This window comes from Podarcis cretensis (assembly GCF_951804945.1).
Source record: "Podarcis cretensis genome assembly, chromosome: 18".
Lineage (NCBI taxonomy): Eukaryota > Metazoa > Chordata > Lepidosauria > Squamata > Lacertidae > Podarcis > Podarcis cretensis.
The window spans coordinates 11,725,128-11,752,482 of NC_137188.1; the positions used below are offsets into that span (position 1 = coordinate 11,725,128).

The window sequence follows — 27,355 nt, forward strand, 5'->3', positions numbered from 1 at the left end:
TAAGAGAGAAATAAAATAATAAAAAACACTGAAAAAGTTTACATTTTATAACATTATTATTACAGATTGTATTTAAACTTCAGAAATATTTAAAACGATTGTAACCTTGTAAAGTTGGAGAAATATTAAAAAAGGAAAAAGAGGAGGAAAGGAGATTTGTCCGAAGGTGGTCTTGTCATCTGTGTGTGTGTGTGTGTTTTGTGTGTCTGGTTTTTTGGAAACCTATGAAGTTCCCTGATCCCATTCACAGCGGTAGCTTGGTTCCCAAACTTAATCCGTTCCGGGAGTCTGTTCCAAAACCAAAGCGTTCCAAAACCAAGGTGTGCTTTCCCATGGAAAGTATTGCAAAACGGATTAATCCGTTCCAGGCTTTTAAAAACACAACCCCAAAAACAGCAACTGAACATGGATTTTACTGCCTGGCGACACCATCGGTCCATAAAATGATAGCAATAAACAATGTACTGCAGTCGCACAATTAATCCATCAGTAGTTGGACTGGGTTCCACGCAGCCACAAAAACAAACCGAAAAAGAGCCGCGAAAACGAAAATGCAAAATAAATAGCAAAAGCAGACAGACCTCATCATAATACTCAAAACGCAAGCGTGGCACTCAAAACGGAAGCATAAAACTCAAAACGGAGCACGTTCGGCTTTCGAAAAAAGTTCGCAAACCGGAACACACACTTCTGGGTTTGCAGTGTTTGGGTTCCAAGTTGTTTGAGTACCAAGGCGTTTGAGAACCAAGGCACCCTTTTATATGCATCTAAAGTAGTATCATACGATTTTAAACAGCCCCAACTCATCTGGGAATTGTAGTTGGATCAGGGTGCTGAGAGTCGATGGGAGAGCCTAGTTCTCCGGGAAGAGGGTTGTTAATTTGCTTTGGGAGTTGTAGCTCTGGGAAGGGAGTAGGGGGTCTTCACAACACCGCCCAGCACCCTGTAAAGGTAAAGGGACCCCTGACCATTAGGTCCAGTCGTGGCCGACTCTGGGGTTGTGGCGCTCATCTCGCTTTACAGGCTGAGGGAGCCGGCGTCCAGCTTCCGGGTCATGTGGCCAGCAGGACTAAGCCGCTTCTGGCGAACCAGAGCAGTGCACGGAAACGCCGTTTACCTTCCTGCCAGAGTGGTACCTATTTATCTACTTGCACTTTGACGTGCTTTTGAACTACTAGGTTGGCAGGAGCAGGGACCGAGCAACGGGAGCTCACCCGGCGGGGATTCAAACCGCCGACCTTCTGATCGGCAAGTCCTAGGCTCTGTGGTTTAACCCACAGCACCACCCACGTCCTGCACCACCGGCACCCTGAGCAAACTATAGTTCCCAGGGTGCTTCCCCCAGCCCTGATCTCCAGAAGAGGCACGCCATGCTCCAAAGAGGGGGTGCCTCTATCATTCCTCAACTTTTCACACAGCAAAGGTAAAGGACCCCGGACCAGGGGTAGGCAAACGAAGGCCCGGGGGCCGGATCTGGCCCAATCGCCTTCTCAATCCGGCCCCTGGACGGTCCGGGAATCAGCGTATTTTTACATAAGTAGAATGTGTCCTTTTATTTAATATGCATCTCTGGGTTATTTGTGGGACATAGGAATTTGTTCGTTTTCTTTCTCCAAAATAACAGGCATACCGCTTCTTGTAAACGCTTCGCATTGCGTCTTTTCGGGTTAAGAACGCGGCAACATGTGCAGAAGTGTTTTGCATGGTTCGCACATGCGCAGAAGCGTTCTGCGTGGTTCGCGCATACGTAGAATCGCTCTATTGCGCTTTGCACATGCGCAGAAGTGTCGCTCTGGTGACAGACTTTTCAGGGTGTGAACGGCACCCCGGAACATGATCTGTGCCATGGTTCCAAACTACAAGAAAGAAGATTCCACCTAAACATTAGGAAGAACTTCCTGACAGTAAGAGCTGTTTGACAGTGGAATTTGCTGCCAAGGAGTGTGGTGGAGTCTCCTTCTTTGGAGGTCTTTAAGCAGAGGCTTGACAACCATATGTCAGGAGTGCTCTGATGGTGTTTCCTGCTTGGCAGGGGGTTGGACTCGATGGCCCTTGTGGTCTCATCCAACTCTATGATTCTATGATTCTATGTCCACAAGCAGAGGTACCACTTTAAAGTCCGGCCCCCCACATGGTCTGAGGGACAGTGGACCGGCCCATGGCTGAAAAAGCTTGCTGACCCCTGCCTTGGACAGTTCAGTCCAGTCAAAGGCAACTATGGGGTTGCGGCACTCATCTTGCTTTCAGGCCGAGGGAGCCGACGTTTGTCCGCAGGCAGCTTCCCGGGTCGTGTGGCCAGCAGGACTAAGCCGCTTCTGGCACATGACGGAAACCAGAGTGCACGGAAACACTGTTTACCTTCCCGCCAGAGTGGTACCTATTGATCTACTTGCACTTTGACGTGCTTTCAAACTGCTAGGTGGGCAGGAGCAGGGACCGAGCAGCGGGAGCTCACCCCGTCATTGCGGGGATTCGAACCATCAACCTTCCGATCGGCAAGCCCAAGAGGCTCAGTGGTTTAGACCACAGCGCCACCCACTCCCCTAAGGAAAAGGTAAAGGACCCCTGGACGGTTAAGTCCAGTCAAAAGAGACTATGAGGTTGTGGCGCTCATCTCGCTTCCAACCTGCGATGTACCAAGGCGGGCCAGTGCCTTAAGGGGCGTCGGTAGGGGATTTAGATAAAATGCCACTGGTGGGGCTTTTTGTCTTCCAAAGGCCGTCAGTCGGGACTGCGCCATGGAACCTCCATAGACAGGAGCAGTCTTGCTGCAAACAAGCAGTGGTGGGCATTCATGTACAGGGAGGGATGGTGCATTTGAACTTAAGCGTTTTGGAACCATTAGACTGGCCACTGGATGGACTTTGGGTCTGAGTCTGTGAAGTGAGAGAGAGAGAGAGAGAGAGAGAGAGAGAGAGAGAGATGGATAGATGGATAGATAGATAGATAGATAGATAGATAGATAGATAGATGGCAGGATAAGTCTGTCTTCATGAGAACATACAAAAAAAGCCCGAAGCGTTTCTGTTACATTATGTACGTAAAAAGATAAAGGTAAAGGACCCCTGGACAGTTAAGTCCAGTCAAAGGTGACTATGGGGTTGCGGCGCTCATCTCGCTTTCAGGCCGAGGGAGCCGGCGTTTGTCTGCTTTCCCGGTCGTGTGGCCAGCAGGACTAAACCGCTTCTAGTGCATGACAGAAACCAGAGTGCATGGAAACGCCGTTTACCTTCCTGCTGGAGCGGTACCTATTTATCTACTTGCACTGGTGTGCTTTCGAACTGCTAGGTTGGCAGGAGCTGGGACCGAGCAACGGGAGCTCACCCTGTCACAGGGATTCGAACCGCCGACCTTCCGATCGGCAAGCCCTAGGCTCTGTGGTTTAACCCAAAGCGCCACCCACTCCCCTACAGAAAAGGTAAAGGACGCCTGGACGATTAAGTCCAGTCAAAGGCGACTATGGGGTTGTGGTGCTCATCTCGCTTTCAGGCCGAGGGAGCCGGCGTTTGTCCGCAGACAGCTTTCTGGGTCATGTGGCCAGCAGGACTAAACCGCTTCTGGCGCAACGGGACACCATGATGGAAACCAGAGAGCAAGGAAACGCCATTTACTTTCCTGCTGCAGTGGTACCTATTTATCTACTTGCACTGGCGTGCTTGCTTTCTTTTTCTTTTTTGAAGTTGATTTTAATTCTTTGCTGATTAAAAATGTACATATCTATACAAACATGATCTGCTGTCTTTATATATGAAGAAAAAAGGAAATTATGTAGGGAATAGAAAATTTGTAAAGGAACGAAAAAGCGGAAAAGAAAAAATAAGGATACGAAATAAAAAAATTCAAAAGAGGAAAAGAAAAGAACATTATTTACACAATGAGAGGTGGTATTTCAATAATAATAATTGAAAATTTGGACACACATTTTAGTCCTTTTATTTTATTTCTTTTATTTTTAGTCCTTTTATTTCTATTTTATTTTGTTTCTTTTATTTTACTTTTAGTTTAGTCCTTTTATTTCTTCTATTTGTTGACCTGTTATATATATATCTTATTTTGAAGGGGGGAGGAGTGACGTTTCAGAGGTTTTTTCAAGGAAATCCGCCCCAAATCTACACTTCCGGCACGGGGTTGCCACCCGTCCGGATATCCCCGGGCGCCGCCCGGGAAGCTCCGGACGCGCAGGCCCATCTGCGCATGACTATGGGTAACCCTCGCTTCGAGAGGAGTCCATCCATTCCCCTCACACACATACAGGAAATCCCGCCTCCGAGACCGGAAGCGGGCCGCTCTAGAACAACGCGCTGAGCGTTGACGGAGGAGGAAGTGCTTCGCGCGCCTTGCCGCTCGATGCTTTCTGGCCCCTGCCGGCCGCCGTCGTCCGGGTCCCGACGCGGTGACGTCGTCCACGCGTCGTGGGCGGGGCTTGGCCTCCCTTCAGGGAGGAGGGGACAAGATGGCGGAGGCTTCGCCGCAGCCGGGACGCTACTTCTGCCACTGCTGCTCGGCCGAGATCGCCCCGCGCTTGCCGGTGAGTCCCGGGGGGCCGTTGGCGGGCCGTCCCCCTTCCGCTCCCGGGCCGGAGGACCCGCCGCTCCGCAACGCCCCGCGGGGGAGGCCGGTAGACTGCGCTGCCGGGGGGAGGCTCCACTACGCGAGGAGGGCGCCTGGGCCTTCTGGGGGGGGTCTCCCCAAAGCCCCTCCGATAAAGAAGAGGGGAGGGGTATGCTGCTCTTTGCCCCCCCAATTAAGAAGAGGGGAGGGGTAGACTGCCCCTTCCCCTGGAGGCTCCACTGCTGGGCGTTGCTTCGTCCCACTTATATGAGTCCTTTGGGGGGGAGGCGGGGGGGGTTCTCCCCAAGCCCCCCCCAATTAAGAAGAGGGGAGGGGTAGACTGCTCTTTGCCCCCCCAATTAAGAAGAGGGGAGGGGTATGCTGCTCTTTGCCCCCCCCCAGTTAGGAAGAGGGGAGGGGTAGACTGCCCCTTGCCCTGGAGGCTCCACTGCTGGGCGTTGCTTCGTCCCATTTATATAAGTCCTTTGGGGGGGAGGCGGGGGGGTTTCTCCCCAAGCCCCCCCCAATTAAGAAGAGGGGAGGGGTAGACTGCTCTTTGCCCCCCCAATTAAGAAGAGGGGAGGGGTAGACTGCTCTTTGCCCCCCCAATTAAGAAGAGGGGAGGGGTAGACTGCTCTTTGCCCCCCCAATTAGGAAGAGGGGAGGGGTATGCTGCTCTTTGCCCCCCCAATTAAGAAGAGGGGAGGGGTATGCTGCTCTTTGCCCCCCCAGTTAAGAAGAGGGGAGGGGTATGCTGCTCTTTGCCCCCCCAGTTAAGAAGAGGGGAGGGGTATGCTGCTCTTTGCCCCCCCAGTTAAGAAGAGGGGAGGGGTATGCTGCTCTTTGCCCCTCCAGTTAGGAAGAGGGGAGGGGTAGACTGCCCCTTCCCCTGGAGGCTCCACTGCTGGGCGTTGCTTCGTCCCATTTATATAAGTCCTTTGGGGGGAGCCGGGGGGGGGGTTCTCCCCAAGCCCCCCCCCCAATTAAGAAGAGGGGAGGGGTAGACTGCTCTCCTCCCCTTATATAAGTCCTTTGGGGGGAGCCGGGGGGGTGTTTCTCCCCAAGCCCCCCCAATTAAGAAGAGGGGAGGGGTAGACTGCTCTTTGCCCCCCCAATTAAGAAGAGGGGAGGGGTACACTGCTCTTTGCCCCCCCAATTAAGAAGAGGGGAGGGGTAGACTGCCCCTTCCCCTGGAGGCTCCACTGCTGGGTGTTGCTTCGTCCCATTTATATAAGTCCTTTGGGGGGAGGGAAGCGGCAGGGGGGGGGTTTCTCCCCAAGCCCCCCAAATTAAGAAGAGGGAAGGGGGTAGACTGCTCTTTGCCCCCCCCAATTAAGAAGAGGGGAGGGGTAGACTGCTCTTTGCCCCCCCAATTAAGAAGAGGGGAGGGGTAGACTGCGCCTTCCCCTGGAGGCTCCACTGCTGGGCGTTGCTTCGTCCCATTTATATAAGTCCTTTGGGGGGAGCCGGGGGGGGGTTCTCCCCAAGCCCCCCCAATTAAGAAGAGGGGAGGGGTAGACTGCTCTTTGCCCCCCCAATTAAGAAGAGGGGAGGGGTAGACTGCTCTCCTCCCCTTATATAAGTCCTTTGGGGGGAGCCGGGGGGGGTTTCTCCCCAAGCCCCCCCAATTAAGAAGAGGGGAGAGATAGACAGCCCCTTCCCCTGGAGGCTCCACTGCTGGGTGTTGCTTCGTCCCATTTATATAAGTCCTTTGGGGGGGGGGGAATCGGCGGGGGGGGGTTTTCTCCCCAAGCCCCCCAAATTAAGAAGAGGGAAGGGGGTAGACTGCTCTTTGCCCCCCCCCCCCAATTAAGAAGAGGGGAGGGGTAGACTGCTCTCTTCCCCTTATATAAGTCCTTTGGGGGAGCCGGGGGGGTTTCTCCCCAAGCCCCCCCCATTAAAAAGAGGGGAGGGGTAGACTGCTCTTTGCCCCCCCAATTAAGAAGAGGGGAGGGTAGACTGCTCTTTGCCCCCCCAATTAAGAAGAGGGGAGGGGTAGACTGCTCTTTGCCCCCCCAATAAAGAAGAGGGGAGGGGTAGACTGCTCTTTGCCCCCCCAATAAAGAAGAGGGGAGGGGTAGACCGCTCTTTGCCCCCCCAATTAAGAAGAGGGGAGGGGTAGACTGCTCTCCTCCCCTTATATAAGTCCTTTGGGGGGAGCCGGGGGGGGTTTCTCCCCAAGCCCCCCCAATTAAGAAGAGGGGAGAGATAGACTGCCCCTTCCCCTGGAGGCTCCACTGCTGGGTGTTGCTTCGTCCCATTTATATAAGTCCTTTGGGGGGGGAAGCGGCGGGGGGGGGGTTTCTCCCCAACCCCCCCAAATTAAGAAGAGGGAAGGGGGTAGACTGCTCTTTGCCCCCCCCCAATTAAGAAGAGGGGAGGGGTAGACTGCTCTTTGCCCCCCCCCCAATTAAGAAGAGGGGAGGGGTAGACTGCTCTTTGCCCTGGAGGCTCCACTCCTCCCCTTATATAAGTCATTTTGGGGGGTGTTTTTTGGGGAGGGCATGTTTGCAGTGGAGGGTTTTGCCCATCCAGGTAGGTAGGTGCCTTGTCATTTTTTTCCTTGGGGGGAGGATAGTGTAGGCCCCCTCCTTCCCACCCCCTCCAGGTGCCACTGCAAGGCACCTTTTCTCCCTCTTTTTTGTGGGGGGGGGGTAGACTGCTCCCTCACCTGGAGGCTCCACTGCTGGGCATCGCTTCCTCCCACTTATAAGTCCCTTTGGGGGGGGGGGTTGCCCATCAAGGTAAAGATGGGTTGAGTGGGGAGGTGTTGCCCTCCCCCCTTGTCTCCTCTTTTTTTTGGGGGGGGTAGACTGCTCTTTGCCCTGGAGGCTCCACTGCCATTTATATAAGTCCTTTCTTGCAGGGGGTGTTTTGGGCCTGTTTGCAACGGAGGGTTTTGCCCCCTTGCTTTGGTAAACGGGGGGGGGGGGGCGCTCCTCTAAAAGTGGTGGAGTTGTGTCCGTCGTTGGGGGCGCCCATCCCAGTTGCTGGCCAAGGGGGGGGGGTCTCCCTCCCGTCTCCTCCAAATGCAAGCCTTGCTGCTGTATGTTGGTTGGCTTCGTTGAGGGTGTTGAACCCCCACCTCTCTTCTCCCCTCTTCCCTCCCCCCCAGTTTGTCAAGCGAGGGTAGACTTCTCTTTCCCAAGGAGGTTCCACTTAATAAGGGCATTGATTATACACCTATCAGGAGTCCTGTTTGGCCTACTGTTTTTAAGTTGCATTTCAATCAATTGTTTTATATCTGGTGTTAGCCGCCCTGAGCCCAGTCTTGGCTGGGGAGGGCGAGGTATAAATACAATTTATTATTATTTATTATTACGGGCAACACCCGAAAGGAACAGCTTCCCCTCGTCGCCTGCCAGCAGCCAGGGATAGACTATGCTGGAACACAGTGTGACATGGCAATTCTGGGCTGCATCAATAGGAGTATAGCATCTAGATCAAGGGAAGTAATAGTGCCACTGTCTTCTGCTCTGGTCAGACCTCACCTGGAGTACTGTGTCCAGTTCTGGGCACCACAGTTCAAGAAGGACACGGACAAACTGGAAGGTGTCCAGAGGAGGGCAACCAAAATGGTCAAAGGCCTGGAAACGATGCCTTATGAGGAACGGCTAAGGGAGCTGGGCATGTTTAGCCTGGAGAAGAGGAGGTTAAGGGGTGATATGATAGCCATGTTCAAATATATAAAAGGATGTCTGTCACACAGAGGAGGGAGAAAGGTTGTTTTCTGCTGCTCCAGAGAAGCGGACACGGAGCAATGGATCCAAACTACAAGAAAGAAGATTCCACCTAAACATTAGGAAGAACTTCCTGACAGTAAGAGCTGTTTGACAGTGGAATTTGCTGCCAAGGAGTGTGGTGGAGTCTCCTTCTTTGGAGGTCTTTAAGCAGAGGCTTGACAACCATATGTCAGGAGTGCTCTGATGGTGTTTCCTGCTTGGCAGGGGGTTGGACTCGATGGCCCTTGTGGTCTCTTCCAACTCTATCATTCTATGGTTCCATTCTGCATTTACAGATGAAATCAACTCAGTCAGCATGACTTCGGTCTTTCTCAAGGCCTGCTTTCTCTTTCGCTATCTGTTTCTCGGCCTTGCCCGCCCATGTGTCTTTCCTCAACTGCTGGCTGAATCGAAGAATCGTGGACGTTTTATTATTTTCTCCCTCCCCCAAAAAAACCCCTGGCAGTTGTGCATGGAGCTGGGTCCGTGCCAAAATATATTTATTATCGCAGAATTAGAACGGGAGCTCTGGAAAGGTTCCAGCCGGTCGTTCTGTCCCAAGCCCCTTTGCAACACATTTTATTTATTTTGAAAAAGTGCTGGCAGTTTGATCGAACGGTACCCAAAATGACCAATGTTGAACCTGGGGAACTCCTCGCCTATGAGGAAAGGCTTTTTGGGTGGGGGCTGAGTTAAGGGAAAATGCGACTGAGAGTGTGCAAAACAATGCGCTGTAGAGAAAAGTACCGTATTTTTCATTCTATAAGACGCACCAGACCACAAGACGCGCCTAGTTTTTGGAGGAGGAAAACAAGAAAAAAAAATATTCTGAATCCCAGAAGCCAGAACAGCAAGAGGGATCGCTGCGCAGTGAAAGCAGAAATCCCTCTTGCTGTTCTGGCTTCTGGGATAGCTGCGCAGCCTGCATTCGCTCCATAAGACGCACACACATTTCCCCTTACTTTTTAGGAGGGGAAAAGTGAGTATAAATACAGTATACGGTATATTTTACCCGCCTTCCTCATAACCCTAGAATTCATGTAAGTCCAAGGAAGCTGAATGTCAGGAGATTTTTGGGGCGGCTAAAAGGGAAATTCTCCTCCAGGCATCAGTGAGTTGAACTCCTCAAGAGGTGCGGAGGGTGGCAACACAAAAACGGGGCCTTCTCTGCAGTGGCTCCCTGTCTGTGGGAATGCTGTCCCCAGGGAAGTTCCCCTGGTGCCTTCATTATACACCTTTAGGCGACAGGCAAAAACGTTCCTTTTTAACCAGGCCTTTGGTTGAACTGATTTACATCCTATGCCCTTTTAAAATGTGGGGTTTTTTGTAGGAGTGGGGCTGTTGGGTTGTTGCTTTTACTTTTATTGTGTGTTTTGTGGTTTTTATACCTTGATTTTATTCCGTGAACCGCCCTGAGACCCCTGTGTATAGGGCGGTAAAGGTAAAGAGACCCCTAACCATTAGGTCCAGTCGTGGCCGACTCGGGTTGCAGCGCTCATCTCGCTTTATTGGCCAAGGAAGCCGGCGTACAGCTTCCGGGTCATGTGGCCAGCAGGACTGAGCTGCTTCTGGCGAACATGGAGGGCGTCTTATACATGGAAAAATATGGTGAAGTAAAGGGACCCCTGATGATTAGGTCCAGTCGTGGCCGACTCTGGGGTTGCGGCGCTCATCTCGCTTTATTGGCCAAGGAAGCCGGCGTACAGCTTCCGGGTCATGTGGCCAGCAGGACTGAGCTGCTTCTGGCGAACATGGAGGGCGTCTTATACATGGAAAAATATGGTGAAGTAAAGGGACCCCTGATGATTAGGTCCAGTCGTGGCCGACTCTGGGGTTGCAGCGCTCATCTCGCTTTATTGGCCAAGGAAGCCGGCGTACAGCTTCCGGGTCATGTGGCCAGCAGGACTGAGCTGCTTCTGGCGAACATGGAGGGCGTCTTATACATGGAAAAATATGGTGAAGTAAAGGGACCCCTGATGATTAGGTCCAGTCGTGGCCGACTCTGGGGTTGCGGCGCTCATCTCGCTTTACTGGCCGAGGGAGCCGGCGTACAGCTTCCGGGTCGTGTGGCCAGCAGGACTAAGCCGCTTCTGGCGAACCAGAGCAGCGCACGGAAACGCCGTTTACCTTCCCGCCGGAGCGGTACCTATTTATCTACTTGCACTTTGGGATGTGCTTTCGAACTGCTAAGTGGGCAGGAGCAGGGACCAAGCAACGGGAGCTCACAATGTGGCGGGGATTCGAATCACCAACCTGATCGGCAAGTCCTAGGCTCTGTGGTTTAGCCACCCGCCTCCTGTATAGGGCGGTATATAATAACAAAAACCTACGGAACTCTCTGCCACAGGACCGATCCATGGAGGAGGAGGAGGCTGGCAATGGGTACCAGCGATGATGGCTGTGTTCTCCTTCTGAATACGACTTGTGGGGTATTTTGCAATTTTGCTCAGCCCCTGCTCAGGGGGCTTCCCATTGGGGACACCTGGCTGGCCCCTGCGGGGACAGGACGCTGGGCCCGATCCAGCTCACAGGCCTTTCCCAAGGTTCACGCGTCCAGGATGATGGGAAACTTAGTTCTCAACTAGAGCTGCGGTGTTTGCAAAAAAAGCGAAAATCCAGACGCAAAAACGGTCGAGCTTTCTTTTGGTGTCGTTGAACTCGTTTTGCAAAATCTCTGAGCTTATTGAGCTGGGTGTTTGGACTGATTTTCTAAAATTCCACCCGGATGCTTTTTCTGCTGAACGGATCCCAAATATGTCCGGGGAGTTCTGGACATGTGGTAGCCGGCATCAGAAATTTGCCTGGCGTGTTTTGCGTCCGGCGCTGGTCCACTTGTGGCCGTGTGAAGATCTCTGGGCGCCAGGTTTTTGTGACGGACATTTCCCTCTGACCAACCCCCCTCCAGATTTCTTAAGCCATTAAGCAGAAGAGCTTCTTAATAATAATAATAATAATAATAATAATAATAATAATAATAATAATAATCTGTCATCGTTGTCTCCCTTGCAGCGCTCAATTACGTGCTGGAGATAATAGTCTTGTTTAGATTTTGTTTTCCATAAAGGGCATAATTTAACTGTGCTGAGAGTACATGTTGCGCCGGCTGTTTCCCCTTAGTCTGGTTGGGCAATGAGGGATTGTCTGGAAGGTGTGGGAAAAGCAATTGAGTTGCAGGAGGGAGAACAGGCCTGTTAGCATAAAGCCCCCTTCCTCTCCCCGGGGCTTAGGCTGCGTATAAGTAGCTGCTCGCCTTTGGGTGAGTACAGAACGCTTGCAGGCGACTAGCCAAGGTGGATCTGTGCACCCCGGTGCTGCATATGTTTAATACAGCCCTGTATACAGCCAAGGGAGGGATGCGGGTGGCGCTGTGGGTTAACCCACAGAGCCTAGGACTTGCCGATCAGAAGGTCGTGGTTCGAATCCCCGCGATGACGGGGTGAGCTGCCGCTGCTCGGTCCCTGCTCCTGCCATCCTAGCAGTTCAAAAGCATGTCAAAGTGCAAGTAGATAAATAGGTACCACTCCGGTGGGAAGGTATACGGTGTTTCCATGCGCTGCTCTGGTTCGCCAGAAGCGGCTTAGTCCTGCTGGTCACATGACCCGGAAGCTGTACACCAGCTCCCTCAGCCAATAAAGCAAGATGAGCGCCGCAACCCCAGAGTCAGCCACAACTGGACCTAATGGACAGGGGTACCTCTATCTTTACCTTTATAAAGCGAAATACAAAACTCTTGGGCTTGCCGATAGGAAGGTCAGCGGTTCGAATCCCCCCAATGGGGTGAGCTCCCATTGCTCGTGCAAGTAGATAAATAGGTACCGCTCTGGCGGGAAGGCAAAGGGCGTTTCCGTGCGCTGCTCTGGTTTGCCAGAAGCGGCTTAGTCCTGCTGGCCACACGACCCGGAAGCTGTACGCCGGCTCCCTTGGCCAATAAAGCGAGATGAGCGCCGCAACTCCAGAGTCGGCCACAACTGGACCTAATGGTCAGGGGTCCCTTTACCTTATACAGTCGAACCTCGGCTGTCGAACGTAATCCTGTTCGGCTTCCGAAACTTTTGACAACCGAGGCGTGGCTTCTGGTTGGTCGCAGGAGCTTCCTGCACTCAGCAGGAGCAAAAAAAGTACAGCACAAAATGAAAGCGAAAATAACAGAGGGCCCCAGGCAGACCTACCCTGTCTCTGGAGCAAACGGCTTTGAAGAATAAAGATATTGGGAAAACAACTTCCGCCTTCGAGTAAACCTGAGAACCTTTTAAACACGAGGATGTAGCAGAATGGCGGCTTGCGTACTTTATAAAACTTCATTCCCAGACCAAAAGGTTGGGAGATAAATGCCATAAAGGAACTATTCTTCTTACCTGCTAAATAGAGACATTGGGCTGTAATTTGGCACCCGAACATCTTCCATGTGGTCACAATTGGACCTGAGCCAGTATATTAGGGGGTGGCTGGGCTGCGGAGTGGGCCTCAGTCGGTTCTTTGGGGAATGAGGAGGCCTTGCGCGAAATGCCGACGATTCGCCATATATAGCCTAGTTTGAAATTCTGAAGTCGACACCGCCATGTCGATTTTGAACCAGTTTCGGGACGATTCGCCGATACATCGCCAGCCCTCCAGCCCCATCGTCCAGCCCGGACACCGGGGTCCAGCTCCGAAGGCCTTCTGGCAGTTCCCTCCCTGCAAGAAGCAAATTTACAGGGAACCAGGCGGAGGGCCTTCTCGGTGGTGGCACCCTCCGTTCAGATGTCGAGAAAATAACTACCTGACTTTTAGAAGATATCTGAAGGCAGCCCTGTTTAGGGAAGCTTTTAATGTTTGGAGTTTTATTGTATTTTTAATATTTTGTTGGAAGCCGCCCAGAGTGGCTGGGGAAACCCAGCCAGATGGGCAGGGTATAAATAATAAATTAGTATTATTATTATTAGTATTACTGCTGTAAGCATTTGCAAAGAAGTTCCTTGCAAAAGGAAGAAGGCGCTCACCCCTTTAAAGGAACAAGCCTTGGTCACGGCAAACATCAATTCTTAAATGCGGGTTACATCTTGCAAGTGCCCCATCTTTCTCTGGGTGCGAGAGAGTCCCAATTGTGTGCATTTATTGTTGTTGTTGTTTCACAAACTAATTTGCACTGTTTTCCCCCCCTGCAGGACTACATCTGCCCGCGGTGCGAATCTGGCTTTATCGAAGAGTTGCCGGAAGAACCTAGGTAAAACCCAACTCTCTGATTCGGGACAAAATGAGATTTTGCAGTTTGGGGTCTGGGGCAGGGTCCCCTTTTCGGGCTTTGGGGGCCGCATTCTGGCAGCGGGCAGCAGTCAGACCCCCAGATGGCCACAGCTTGCGGGCAAAAGCCGGCCTGGAGGGGACAAGGAAGAGGAACGACGAGTCCTTAATTAATTCCCCCACTGTTGTCAAGCAAAAACCGATCGCGGATTGAAGGGCACAGGCTCTCCGCAAGTTTCTAGTCCACATTAAGGAATCGGCAACCGAGAGAGAAAGAGAGAGAAAACCAGACTTGTTCAGAGTTTCTCCTGCCTTAGATGTGTTTTTTTTTAAGCAAGTGTCAACGCTGCTTTCTTGCGTGCTTGCCTTCAGCTCACTCTTCTATCTCGAAATCTTTTCAGGAACGTCGAAAATGGATCAAACTCTTCGGCGTCGACCAGCGAGCAGAGCAGGCACCCGTTCGAGGTGAGGCGCCGAGCGTGGCAGGTCAATTCTGCACCGTCGTGTTTTTGCCAGAATTTGGAAGCTGGGAGGGAAAGGATGGAGTTGGGCTGCTGGTGAAATCGCCGCTCGCCTTTGGACAAGTCGGGGGTTGTTTCCAGGCGACTAGCTTTGCCCGGCAGATAGTATCTTTGGCTGTAAGTGGAGGCCTCTGTCTGATCTTTTTTGTGAACCGCCCTGAGATCTCCAGGTATAGGGCTGTAAAGGTAAAGAGACCCCTGATCATTAGGTCCAGTCATGACCGACTCTGGGGTTGTGCCGCTCATCTCGCTTCATTGGCCAAGGGAGCCGGCCTACAGCTTCCGGGTCATGTGGCCAGCAGGACTAAGCCGCTTCTGGCGAACCAGAGCAGCGCATGGAAACGCCGTTTACCTTCCCGCCGGAGTGGTACCTATTCATCTACTTGCACTTTGACGTGCTTTCGAACTGTTAGGTGGGCAGCAGCAGGGACTGAGCAACGGGAGCTCACCCCATTGCAGGGATTCGAACTGCTGATCTTCTGATCGGCAAGTCCTAGGTACTGGTTTAACCCACAGCGCCACCCGTGTCCCTTATAGGGTTGTATATACCGTATTTTTCGCTCTATAAGAAGCACCAGACCACCAGACGCACCTAGTTTTTGGAGGAGGAAAACAAGAAAAAAAATATTCTGAATCTCAGAAGCCAGAACAACAAGAGGGATCGCTGCGCAGTGAAAGCAGCAATCCCTCTTGCTGTTCTGGCTTCTGGGATAGCTGCGCAGCCTGCATTTGTTCCATAAGACGCACACACATTTCCCTTTACTTTTTAGGAGGGAAAAAGTGAATCTTATAGAGCAAAAAAATACGGTAAATTCAATAAATGAATGAATGAATGAGGGCAGCGTACCTTTCTGGGGCGGGGCATCCCAGCGGTGGGCGGGGCCAGAGGCAGGAGTAGGCGGGGCTAGAACCTCGCACCCGTACACAAGGCGTCTCCCCAACGCCCCTGACCCTCTCCCCTTCCGCTCCAGAACGCCGACCAGCACTTATTCACCCTGCCCCAGGGCTACGGGCAGTTCGCCTTTGGCATCATCGACGACACCTTTGAGTTCCCGGCCTTCGGGTCCAACGCTCAGCCCGAGGACAACCGGGACGCGGAGAACCGGCGCGAGAGGGAACACCAGTCCCGGCACAGATACGGCACCAGGCAGCCCCGGGCGCGCTTCACGGCGCGGAGGGCCGCCGGCAGGCACGAAGGCGTCCCCACGCTGGAAGGGTGAGAGGACGCGACTCCAGCATAGCTGTCAAGCGTCCCTTATTTGGCGGGACAGTCCCTTATCCCAGCGCCGTGTCCCGCTGCTGTCCCCTATTGATGATGTCCCTTAAATTTCCCGGGTTTCAAAGGAGGCAGCTCCTCTCCCTCCCTCCCTGCTGGCCAGGGAGGAGGGAGGCTCCAACTGTGTTGCTTGGCTGCCCGGCCCGCCCCCCTCCGGCCTCCTCTCACCAGCCTCGGCCCGTGGGAGCCCCTCCCCACCGGGACTGGTGGGCGCCTCGGGCCCTTCCGCTGCCATCCTCCTTGTGGCCACCGAACTGAGCATCTCTGCCTGGGGCCTCCCCTCTGTCTGCCACCGCTCCCACTAGGCCATACTGCAGTTGTGCCGCCGAAGGACCCAGATGAGATGGGCACATTGGGCTGCCTGGCCGCGGCCTATGAATTGCTGAGGAGCCTTGAGAGGAGAGCAAGGGCAACCATAGAGAAAGCAGTTCAGAGAGAGGAGGGGGAGGATGCGCGGGCAGATGTTCCAAGGGCTACAAGGGATGGACCGCAAGCGCTTCTCCCATAGTGGTAGACTAGCATAGATGGTCTGATCTGTGGGTTTACTTCGGGCGCTATTTCCCTCCCCTTCCTCCCGCCCCACCTGATGGAACTGAGAGCTGCAGATGGAGCACGAGAGAAAAGATACAGAACTGCATCAGCATCTTCGTTTTGCGCGAAAACAGCTGGAGGGCCGAGTCTGGGGGTGCCTGCTATATAGGCACAATGGTCAGGATCGGTTCTGGATCGGAGTCCCAAAGCACTGAGGAGCGGTGTTCGCGAGCTTTCCTCTTTCTCCCGGCGGTCAGCTCACTTTTCCTTCTCTCCACCTCCCTCCTCTTTGTGCAGAATCATCCAGCAGCTGGTCAACGGCATCATCGCCCCCACCACGATACCGAACCTCGGCGTGGGGCCTTGGTGAGTTCACGACGCCCCCACCCCGTCCTTTTTCCCAGAGGCCTTCTGGTCCCGGCGGCAATCTTAACCCTTCCTCTCTGCTTCTCCCCCCCCCCAACCCCATTTATCGTTACGTTCCTGAAGGGGAGTCCTGCATTCGAATCCGATGGACTACGCCTGGGGAGCCAACGGCTTGGACGCCATTATTACCCAGGTAAAATCTCTCCGCCCTTCCGGGGGGAACCTGCCTTTGTTCGTCGGTTTCGAAATCTGCGTCGCTTCCGTCTTCTGCTGAGAGGCTGCCCGCATTTCCAAAAATAAAATAAAAATTACTGAGGTCTCTCCTTCTCTCAGTCTCTGCAGCTTGGGAGACGTCGGTGGGTTACTAGACCCAGGGGCCGCCTCAGCCTCCCCTGACCCAACCGGTAGTGGAGCAGCTGTAAGCGATGGTCCAGCTGGAGGCAACGAGGTCATCCCCGCATCTGGAGCCAGGGCAGGATCAGGCCCCTGACTCGGCCCAGCTGGTGTTTGTTGCAGGGGAACCTGTGTATACTGGGACTCTTCAGGATAATTCAGATGATGCCTGAGGCAGAGGATACGGTGCGGACTGAGTCCCCTCTGGTTCCGATTCCGAGCCCCAGTCCATCACACTATCCACCATATTTTTTGCTCTATAAGACTCCCTTTTCCCCTCCTAAAAAGTAAGGGTAAATGTGTGTGTGTGTCTTATGGAGCGAATGCAGGCTGCGCAGCTATCCCAGAAGCCAGAACAGCACGAGGGATTGCTGCTTTCACTGTGCAGCGATCCCTCTTGCTGTTCTGGCTTCTGAGATGCAGAATATTTTTTTTCTTGTTTTCCTCCTCCAAAAACTAGGTGCCTCTCGTGGTCTGGTACGTCTTATAGAGCGAAAAATACGGTAGCTAGCCCACCAAAAAGCCCAGTTTAAATAAAACCTCCATGTACAGAAGCATGTTGCCATTGAATCCCAGTTCCTCAGGCCTAAAAGGTTGATAGCCATAGACCGCAAGACTTCAAGGACCGCCTCTGTCCATATGAACCGACCCAGACCCATAGACCAGATGGCTGGGGGGTCGCCAGCTCTGGATGGGGTCACACTTCCCCTGAAGGAGCAGGTTCGTAGCTTGGGCGTCCTCCTGGATCCTTTGCTGTCGCTTGAGGCTCAGGTGGCCTCAGTGGCCCGGAGCGCCTTCCGTCGGCTGGTGGCCCAGCTACGCCCCTATCTGGACAGGGATGGCCTAATGCCTGTTGGAGAGGTTTGATCTTCTTGCAGTCCATGGGACTCTCAAGAGTCTCCTCCAGCACCAGAATTCAAAAGCATCCATTCTTCGGCGATCAGCCTTCTTGATGGTCCAGCTCTCACTTCCATACATCACTGCTGGGAAAACCAGAGCTTTAACTATACGGGCATTAATGCAATGCATTATATGTGGGGCTGCCTTTGAAGGAGTTGGTACGTCGCCTGGGGCTCCTCCTGGATCCCCTGCTGTCGTTTGAGGCTCAGGTGGTCTTGGTGGTGCTGAGCGCCCTCTGCCAGCTTTGGCCGCGCCCCTATCTGGGCAGGGACAATTTAACTTCCATCTTCTATGCTCTGGTAGCCTCTAGGTCAAATTACTGCAATGCAACAACAACAATAATGATAATGCTGGACCAGTCTCTTGCCTCGGTAATGGGCTGGATGAGAGCCAACAGACTGAAGCTCAATCCGGATTAGACTGAGGCTCTGTTAGTGGCGGGTTCCTTACACCAGATGGCTGGCTCTTGGTGGGTGTCACACTTCCCCTGAAGGAGCAGGTTCACAGCTGGATCCTTTGCTGTCCCTCGAGGCTCAGGTGGCCTCAGTGGCCCGGAGTGCCTTCCATCATCTTCAACTGGTGGCCCAACTATGTCCCTATCTGGACAGGGATGGCCTGTTATCTATGCTCTGGTAACCTCAAGGTTACATTACTGCAGTGCGTTCTACATAGGGCTGCCTTTGAAAACGGTTCGGAAACTTCAGCCGGTGCAGAATTCAGCGGCCAGGTCGCTCACCGGACGGCAAGACAGTTTGAGTATATTGCACCGATCCCGGTCCGACTGCACTGGCTACTGATCAGTTTCCAGGCCCAATTCAAAGTGCTGGTTTTGACCTATAAAGCCTTAAACGGCTCAGGACCACAAATACCTCAAGGACTGCCTTTTTCCATTTGAACCGACCTGGACCCTGAGATCATTTTCTGTGGCCCTCCTTTGTGTGCCGCCTCCTCGAGATGTCCGGAGTGCGGGAACATGAGAACAGGGCCTCCTCTGCAGTGGCTCGCTGTCTGTGAAACGCTCTCCCCAGGGAGTCTCACCCAGCGCCTTCATTAGACAGGCAAAAATATTCCTCTTCCACTAGGTCTTCAGCTAATTGACACCCTATATCCTTTTAAATGTGTTTCTGGGAGTGGGAAATGATTGCTTTGTTTCTGTTCTTATTTTTATTACGTATTTTGTGTTTTTTTTTATATTGTAGGTTTGGTATTCCCTGTTTTGGGAAGCTTTTAATGTTTGGACTACTGTATTTTAATATTTTGTTGGAAGGCACCCAGAGTGGCTGGGGAAACCCAGCCAGGTGGGCGGAGTATAAATAAATTATTATTATTATTTTTTAGAGATTATAGTCTGAGGGTGTTTTTGGTTGTTGTGCCCTGTGGAACGCCCTCCCACCAGATGTCAAGGAGATAAACAACGATCTGACATTTAGAAGACATCTGAAGGCAGCCCTGTTTAGGGAAGCTTTTAACGTTAGATGTTTTATCATGTTTTTAATATTCTGTCGGGGGCCGCCCAGAGCGGCTGGGGGAGCCCAGCCAGATGGGCAGAGTACAAGTTATAAATTATTATTGTTATTATCTGGAATCCCCACCCCTTCGCAACAAGGCGAGGACTCGAAGCATCTCGGGGCTTTTGCCTCACTCTCTCCCGCATCCGCGGACGCGGGTAGCTCTGTGGGTAAAACCTCAGCGCCTAGGGCTTGCCGATCGCATGGTCGGCGGTTCGAATCCCCGCGGCGGGCTGAGCTCCCGTCTTTCAGTCCCAGCTCCTGCCCACCTAGCAGTTCGAAAGCACCCTTAAGTGCAAGTAGATAGGTACCGCTTTCTAGCGGGAAGGTAAACGGCGTTTCCATGTGCTGCGCTGGTGCTGGCTCGCCAGAGCAGCTTTGTCACGCTGGCCATGTGACCCGGAAGTGTCTCCGGACAGCGCTGGCCCCCGGCCTCTTAAGTGAGATGGGCGCACAACCCTAGAGTTGGACACGACTGACCGTACGGGCAGGGGTACCTTTACCTTTACCTTTTTAAGACACACCAGACCACAAGACACACCTAGTTTTTGGAGGAGGAAAACAAGAAAAAAAATATTCTGAATCTCAGAAGCCAGAACAGCAAGAGGGATCACTGCGCAGTGAAAGCAGCAATCCCTCTTGCTGTTCTGGCTTCTGGGATAGCTGCACAGCCTGCATTCGCTCCATAAGACACACACACATTTCCCCTTACTTTTTAGGAGGGAAAAAGTGAGTCTTATAGAGCAAAAAATATGGTATTTCCCATATATTCAATAAATGTTTTAAGGATGTTAAAAAGAACGTTTCAAGTTGTAAAACAGAACATTTTCTGTTTTACAACTTGAAACATCCTTAAAACGTTTATTGAATATATGGGTAATAACAGTGTACACCTGAAAATGTTGGCAGCACTGAGGGGTACCTTTACCTTTACCTCCCGCATCCCTGTTCTCTTCCAGCTTCTGAATCAGTTTGAGAACACGGGGCCTCCTCCGGCGGACAAGGAGAAAATCCAAGCACTCCCCACGATCCACATCACAGAGGAACACGTAGGTGAGTCTCTTTTTTCTTCCCCATTTCTTTTCTCCTCTCACTCCCCCCCTCCCAAATTATACCATATTTTTCACTCCATAAGATGCACTTTTCCCCCCTCCTAAAAGGTAAGGGGAAATGCCTGTGCATCTTAGGGAGCGAATGTGTGCTCGATCGCTGGCTCCCTTGCCCAGGCCTCCATTGCTGAATGTTCTGCAGACGGAGGCTGTTTGTCTCCCCAGCGACATGTGACTGGCTGATTAGATTATCTGCCTGGGAAGAAGCTGCAGAACTGTGAGCTGAACCCCATAAAAACAGGATTTTCCGCCTTTGTAAGCTCAACAACTTGGAGCTGAACCTCAAAAAAAGGGGCTTTTCCCCTTTGCAAAAGAAGCTGCACAACTGTGAGCTGATCCCCACAAAACCGGGGCCTTCCCCGTTTCCTACTCTAAAAACTAGGTGCGTGTTATGGAGCGAAAAATACGGTGACATCTCCTGACATCGCTTGTTTTTATGCTTGATTTTGCTGATTTCTCTCTCTTGCCCTTTGAGATAGATAGATAGATAGATAGATAGATAGATAGATAGATAGATAGATAGATAGATTTGGCATTTGTAACGTCAGGCAGCGTCAATGTGGGGTCATCCTTCAGGGTGGGGTGAAAAGGGGCATAGCAGAGTTAGTTTCTGCACAAAAACAGACTCGCACCCCCCCTTTCTAAAACCTCCGTCCAGACGAGCTGGTGGCACGGTCAGAGGCCAAGGACCAGGGGTTGAAACGGTGGTTGTGCAAACAGTGCGATCAGTGCTGGATTTAAGGTAAAGGGACCCCTGACCATTAGGTCCAGTCGTGGCCGACTCTAGGGTTGCAGCGCTCATCTCGCTTTACTGGCCAAGGGAGCCGGCGTACAGCTTCCGGATCATGTGGCCAGCAGGACTAAGCCGCTTCTGGCGAACCAGAGCAGCGCACGGAAACGCTGTTTACCTTCCCACCAGAGCGGTACCTATTTCTCTACTTGCACTTTGACGTGCTTTCGAACTGCTAGGTTGGCAAGAGCAGGGACCGAGCAACGGGAGCTCACCCCATTGCGGGGATTCGAACCACCGACCTTCTGATCGGCAAGTCCTAGGCTCTGTGGTTTAACCCACAGCGCCACTCGCGTCCCTTAGTGCCGGATTTACGTATAAGCTAGACAAGCTATAGCTTACGGCCCCACTCTCTTGGGGTCCCCTCAGAAATTTAAAGGAAAAAAACCCTGGATGTACATTTCCAAAATACAAGAAAAAACAAAATAAAACCTACATACAGCAACAGTGTTTTGCGTTGTGTAGGCTCCTGTGATGGAAGTCATGGGCCCTGCCTGCTCCCTGAAACAGGCATAGGCAAACTCTGGCCCTCCAGATGTTTAGGACTACAATTCCCATAATCCCTAGCTAACAAAGCCAGTGGTCAGGGATGAAGGGAATTGTAGTCACAAACATCTGGAGGGTGAGAGTTCGCCTATGCCTGCCCTAAAATATCACTCATTTCCATATATAGGGTGCCTGCATTGTGCATGTGCAAATGGCTTGAGATACCTATTAGGTCCATAAATTACCGTATAGCATATATTCAACATAAAAGAACAGCGGTAATTTCTTGTGGAAAAAGGACAGCTGGACATAGAAAGGGCCACATTACTTTCAGTAGCTTAGGGCCTCATCAAACCTAAATCTGGCCCTGGATGCGATCGTACCGTATATAAAAAGGTAAAGGGACCCCTGACCATTAGGTCCAGTCGTGGCCAACTCTGGGGTTGCGCGCTCATCTCTCTTTACTGGCCGAGGGAGCTGGCGTAGAGCTTCCGGGTCATGTGGCCAGCAGGACTAAGACGCTTCTGGCGAAGCAGAGCAGCACACGGAAACGCCGTTTACCTTCCCACCAGAGCGGTACCTATTTATCTACTTGCACTTTGAGGTGCTTTTGAACTGCTAGGTGGGCAGGAGCAGGGACCGAGCAACGGGAGCTCACCCTGTCATTGCGGGGATTCGAACCGCCGACCTTCTGATCGGCAAGCCCTAGGCTCTGTGGTTTAACCCACAGCGCCACCCATGTCCCTGTACCGTATATAACTCCAGTTAAATTCAAGTAAATTCATGGTGGGGGCCAGAGAGTGTTTCACTTGACTGTTGTGGAAGTTCTGGGGGAACGGGGCTGTATATATTTTCTAAGGATCCCAAATCTCCTGGCCCACGTGGAAGGAAAAGTGTGCCCACAACCGCACAAAACGTTGTTGCTTCTTGCCACAGGTTTTCCCCCTCCCCTTTATTTATTTATTTGTTTATTTATTGCAACGCGGGCCAGTCAATCAAGCCAAGGTTCCTTGTTCTGCAACCACAGGTTCCGGACTGGAGTGCCCCGTCTGTAAAGAAGATTATGAAGCTGGCGAAAGCGTTCGGCAGTTGCCCTGTAATCACCTGTTCCACGATGGCTGCATAGTTCCATGGCTGGAACAGGTGAGTCGCGAAGAGAGAGAATTTCCATACAGTGGTCCCTTGGTTCTCAAACTTAATCCGTTCTGGAAGTCCGTTCCAAAACCAAAGCGTTCCAAAACCAAGGCGCGCTGCTTTCCCATAGAAAGTCATGCAAAACGGATGGACTTTCAAAAACAACCCCTAAAACAGCAATTTTACATGGGTTTTACTATCTAACAAGACCATTGGTCCATAAAACGAAAGCGATAATCAATGCACTGTACAGTGGTACCTCAGTTTAAGTACTTAATTCCTTCCGGAGGTGCGTTCTTAACCTGAAACTGTTCTTAACCTGAAGCACCACTTTAGCTAATGGGGCCTCCTGCTGCCGCCGGAGCCCGATTTCTGTTCTCATCCTGAAGCAAAGTTCTTAACCCGAGGTACTATTTCTGGGTTAGCGGAGTCTGTAACCTGAAGCGTATGTAACCTGAAGCATATGTAACCCGAGGTACCACTGTACTATAAAATGAATACCTGCACCTTACCTGCACTGATGATGGTCATTGTTTGGATGAGGGGCTTTTATCCCTTTTCGCAGTCTGACAACCAATCAATCAATCAATCCATCCATCAGTAACTGGGTTCCGCACAGTCACAAAAACAAACAAACCGAAAAAGCCTCAGAAACAAAAACGCAAAATAAACAGCAAAAGCGCCAAACTCAATCAATTCCAGAAGTCCATTTGTCTTCCCAAATGTTCGGAAATCAAGGCACGGCTTCTGATTGGCGCAGGCGCCTCAGAAACAATAACCGACAGCTGCGTCGGGAGCCAATGTAGGTCTTTCAGGACCGGTGTTATATGGTATCGGCACCCGCTCCCAGTCCCCAGTCTGGCTGCCGCATTCTGGATTAGTTGCAGTTTCCGGGTCACCTTCTGAGGTAGCCCCACGGTGAGCGCATTGCAGTAGTCCAAGCGGGAGATAACCAGAGCATGCACCACTCTGGCCAGTCAGTCCGCGGGCAGGGAGGGTCTCATCCTGCGTCCCAGATCGAGCTGCCCTGGACGCAGAATTGACCTGCGCCTCCATGGACAGCTGTGAGTCCAAAATGACCCCCAGGCTGCGCACCTGGTCCTTCGGGGGCACAGTGACCCCCATTTAGGACTAGGGAGTCCCCCACACCTGCCCGCCCCCTGTCCCACCCAAAAACAGTACTTCTGTCTTGTCAGGATTCAACCTCAATCCGTTAGCCGCCATCCATCCTCCAACCGCAAAACCACAAACCTGTTGGGAGTTTTTCCAGAGTGCCAACGGACATTTAGAGAGAGGTGATCTGACTGATCTTTTGGAAAGCTCTTGACGGCCTCGGTCCTGTATCCCTGAAGGAGCGTCTCCACCCCCATCGTCCAGCCCAGACACTAAGGTCCAGCTCCGAGGGCCTTCTGGCAGTTCCATCATTGCGAGAAGTGAGGTTACAGGGAACCAGACAGAGGGCCTTCTCGGTGGTGGCACCCGCCCTGTGGAACACCCTCCCATCAGATGTCAAGGAAATAAGCAGCTATCTTATTTTTAAAAGACATCTGAAGGCAGCCCTGTTTAGGGAAGTTTTAAATATTTGATGCTGTATTGTTTTTAACACTCGATTGGAAGCCGTCCAGATGGGTGGGGTAAAAAAAAGACCCCTGACCATTAGGTCCAATCGTGACCGACTCTGGGGTTGCGGCACTCATCTCGCTTTATTGGCCATGGGAGCCGGCGTACAGCTTCCGGGTCATGTGGCCAGCAGGACTGAGCTGCTTCTGGCCAACCAGAGGAGCGCACGGAAACGCCGTTTACCTTCCCGCCGGAGTGGTACCTATTTATCTACTTGCACTGGGATGGTTTCGAACTGCTAGGTTGGCAGGAGCAGGGACCGAGCAACGGGAGCTCACCCCGTGGCGGGGATTCGAACCGCCGACCTTCTGACCGGCAAGTCCTAGGCTCTGTGGTTTAACCCTTTGGGAAGGATATAAATAATAAATTATTATTATTAAAGTCAAGTGCCAGTGTCAGAAATTAGACCGGGCGTCTAAGGAAGGCACGGCCCGTCTCAATTTCTCCCTTTCCGCGTTTCGTTCCAGCACGACACCTGCCCCGTCTGCCGGAAGAGCCTCAGCGGCCAGAACACAGCCACCAACCCTCCGGGACTCTCGGCGATGAACTTCGCCTCCTCGTCTTCCTCCTCCTCCTCCTCCTCCTCTAGCTCGCCGAGTAACGAGAACGCGGCGAACAACTCGTGAGAGCGGAACGGCAGGGCGGGAGGTTTGGGGGGGGGCAGGTCGAAAAACAAAACACACCTTTTCAAACGCAAGCAAAAAACGAAACAAAAACGTTGCTGCTCTCGCGCCCCTTTTGTCTCCTCGCCCCCTTCCTCCCCACCTGGCGAAACTGGGGGGCGGGTGGGTTTCTGTGGAGGGGTGGGGATGGGAGAGGAAACCCCCCCTAGTCCTGGAACAGAGCAAAGGGGGCAGGGTGTGGGGCAAGGGAACCGCCCCACCGACACATTTCCCCCATGAACCGCGATGACACCGATGTCCTCTTCTTCGCACACAACACACAAACTCACCCTTGTCTCTTCGCCCCCGCAAGGGTGTTTCGGGCGCTCTCGCGTTTTGTTTTCTCCGGGGTGGGTGCGGGGGGTACGAGGGAAGCCCACCCTTTTTAAAAAACCGCGGACTCTTTGAGGAAAAACCCGGCAAAGGAACGTGGAAGCACTGAAGTGAGACTTTTTGGGGTTTTCTCTCTTTTCTTTTTTTGAGCGGAAATCGTTTCTGTTAGTAGCTTGGTTTTTTTTTTAAAAGCATTTCGACCGTCTTTTTTTGGGGGGGGGGTCTCTTTTCAGTTCCTTAAGCCTTTTGACGTTCCCTCTTCCCTCCCGTCCCAACCTAATGGATTTTTCTACTTCCTAGCTGGGAGAAGGAAAACCAGCCAAGGAAGGGATTTTTTTTTTTTTGGGGGGGGGGAACAGGCTCGTTAGTTTCCTCTCCTGTTTTAACATCACCCTTTCCCTCCCCCCTTTTTTTTCCTTTTTTGGGCAGTCCGGCGTTGAGAAAGGGGTTTTTATAATGTTAAATTATTACTGCTGTTGAAATAAACGGACATTTCAGCTCGGATCCTGTACACGCATGTTTGGGTTCGTCCCGCATCTTCGAGTTATAAACGCCTGATTTGACACGGTGGCCTAATTTTATCGCCTCCTTGGGAGAAACCCTCATCGGTGGAGCGTGAGAGTCTGAATTTCAGGGCCGTGGGTCCGAGCCCCACGTTGGGCGAAAGATTCCTGCGTTGCAAGGCATTTATAGTCCCTTCCAACACTATGATCTAGGAACTTGTCCTGGAATGGAAAATCAGGCCTCAGATCTAAGTCAGGGGTGGCCAACGTGACATTTTCTTGATCCCCAGCTGTCATCCATGTTGGCTAGCAACAATAGGAGTTGAAAGTCCTTTTACATCTGCAGGGATGTCCCGGTTCTTAGAAGAAGCAATTCTTCTCTTCCGGAGGGAATGTCTCTACAGTGGTAGCCTGGTTCTCTTAGGTTTTCTGTTTAAATTGCTCCTTCACAGGGACTAGAAGCTTAAACATCTTCGGTTAGGGCTGCGAGAGATTCACGGTCCGTGTAGAAAATACTTTATTTAAAAAATAATAATAATCAGTGCTTTCACCCTCAAAATACGTTTAGGGGTGGTCTCATTTTAACTCAAGAAAATCACCATTTTGTAGTTCAGATCAGCCCTTCATGGGGACTAGAAACTTGATCTGCTGGATCAGAGGCCAGTGGTCCAGCCTTTTGCCCTCACAGTGGCCAAATTCCCCCATAGATAGAGCCTAGGAATCCAAATAGACTGTCTCTGGAGCTGGGGGTTCCACAAGCTCAGGAGTCTCGGCGTATTGGCCCAAACCTGTGACGTCACCAGCCATCTGTTTCCCCGCCAAATGTGATTTTTTAATTTGCTGTGTACCTTGTAGACAATACAGTGGTACCTTGATTCTCAAACTTAATCTGTTCCAGAAATTCCGTTCCAAAACCAAGGCGTGCCTCCCGATAGAAAGTAACGCAGAACGGATCAATCCATTCCAGGCTTTTAAAACAACCCCTAAAACAGCAGTTTAACATGAATGTTACTGTCTAACAGGACCATCAATCCATAAAATAAAAGCAATAATCAATGGGCTGTTCTACAAAATAAATAAGACAGTACAGTGGTACCTCGGTTTAAGAACAGTCCGGTTTAAGAACAATTTGGTTTGCAAACTCCGCAAAACCGGAAATAGTGTCCCGGTTTGAGAACTTTACCTCGGTCTACGAACGGAAGCCGAACGGTGGAAGGGCACCAGCGGCGGGAGGCCTCATTAGGGAAAGCGCGCCATGGTTTAAGAACGGTTTTGGCCTCGTCAGACATTCGGCTTCCGAAAAATGTTTGAAAACTGAAGCATTTAACGTATTTTTCGCTCTATAAGATGCACCAGACCGTAAAACGCACCTAGTTTTTGGAGGAGGAAAACAATAAAAAAAATATTCTGCATCTCAGAAGCCAGAACAGCAAGAGGGATTGCTGCGCAGTGAAAGCAGCAATCCCTCTTGCTGTTCTGGCTTCTGGGATAGCTGCGCAGCCTGCATTCGCTCCATAAGACGCACACACATTTCCCCTTACTTTTTAGGAGGGGAAAAGTGAGTCTTATAGAGCAAAAAATACGGTACTTCCGGGTTTTTGGCGTCCGGGAGCCAAAACGTTCCAAAACGGAGGCGTTCAGGAGCCGGCGTTCGACTATATATTGCCAGCTTGAAAAGTACGAAACCGATATCACAATATGGAATTCGAACCATATACAGTGGTGCCTCG

The 27,355-nt window shown here is 51.8% G+C and overlaps 1 protein-coding gene and 1 long non-coding RNA gene across 3 annotated transcripts in view; one reads left to right on the forward strand and one right to left on the reverse strand.

The window, feature by feature from the left end:
• The first annotated feature begins 4,393 nt into the window (after window positions 1-4,393).
• RNF126 (ring finger protein 126) lies at window positions 4,394-25,685 on the forward strand. The gene is made up of 9 exons (XM_079960890.1): window positions 4,394-4,528; window positions 13,418-13,476; window positions 13,895-13,958; window positions 14,986-15,230; window positions 16,119-16,187; window positions 16,311-16,380; window positions 19,948-20,041; window positions 22,401-22,516; window positions 24,595-25,685. Exons 1-9 carry the CDS (start codon window positions 4,454-4,456, stop codon window positions 24,751-24,753), a joined length of 951 nt encoding a protein of 316 aa, XP_079817016.1. The 5' UTR covers window positions 4,394-4,453; the 3' UTR covers window positions 24,754-25,685.
• The window catches only part of LOC307207305, a 141,981-nt gene continuing 140,104 nt past the window's right edge, over window positions 25,479-27,355 (reverse strand). For both annotated transcript variants that reach the window (XR_013834626.1, XR_013834627.1), the window contains exon 2: window positions 25,479-26,495. This is a non-coding gene — a long non-coding RNA (uncharacterized lncRNA). The remainder of the gene's footprint in view (window positions 26,496-27,355) is intronic.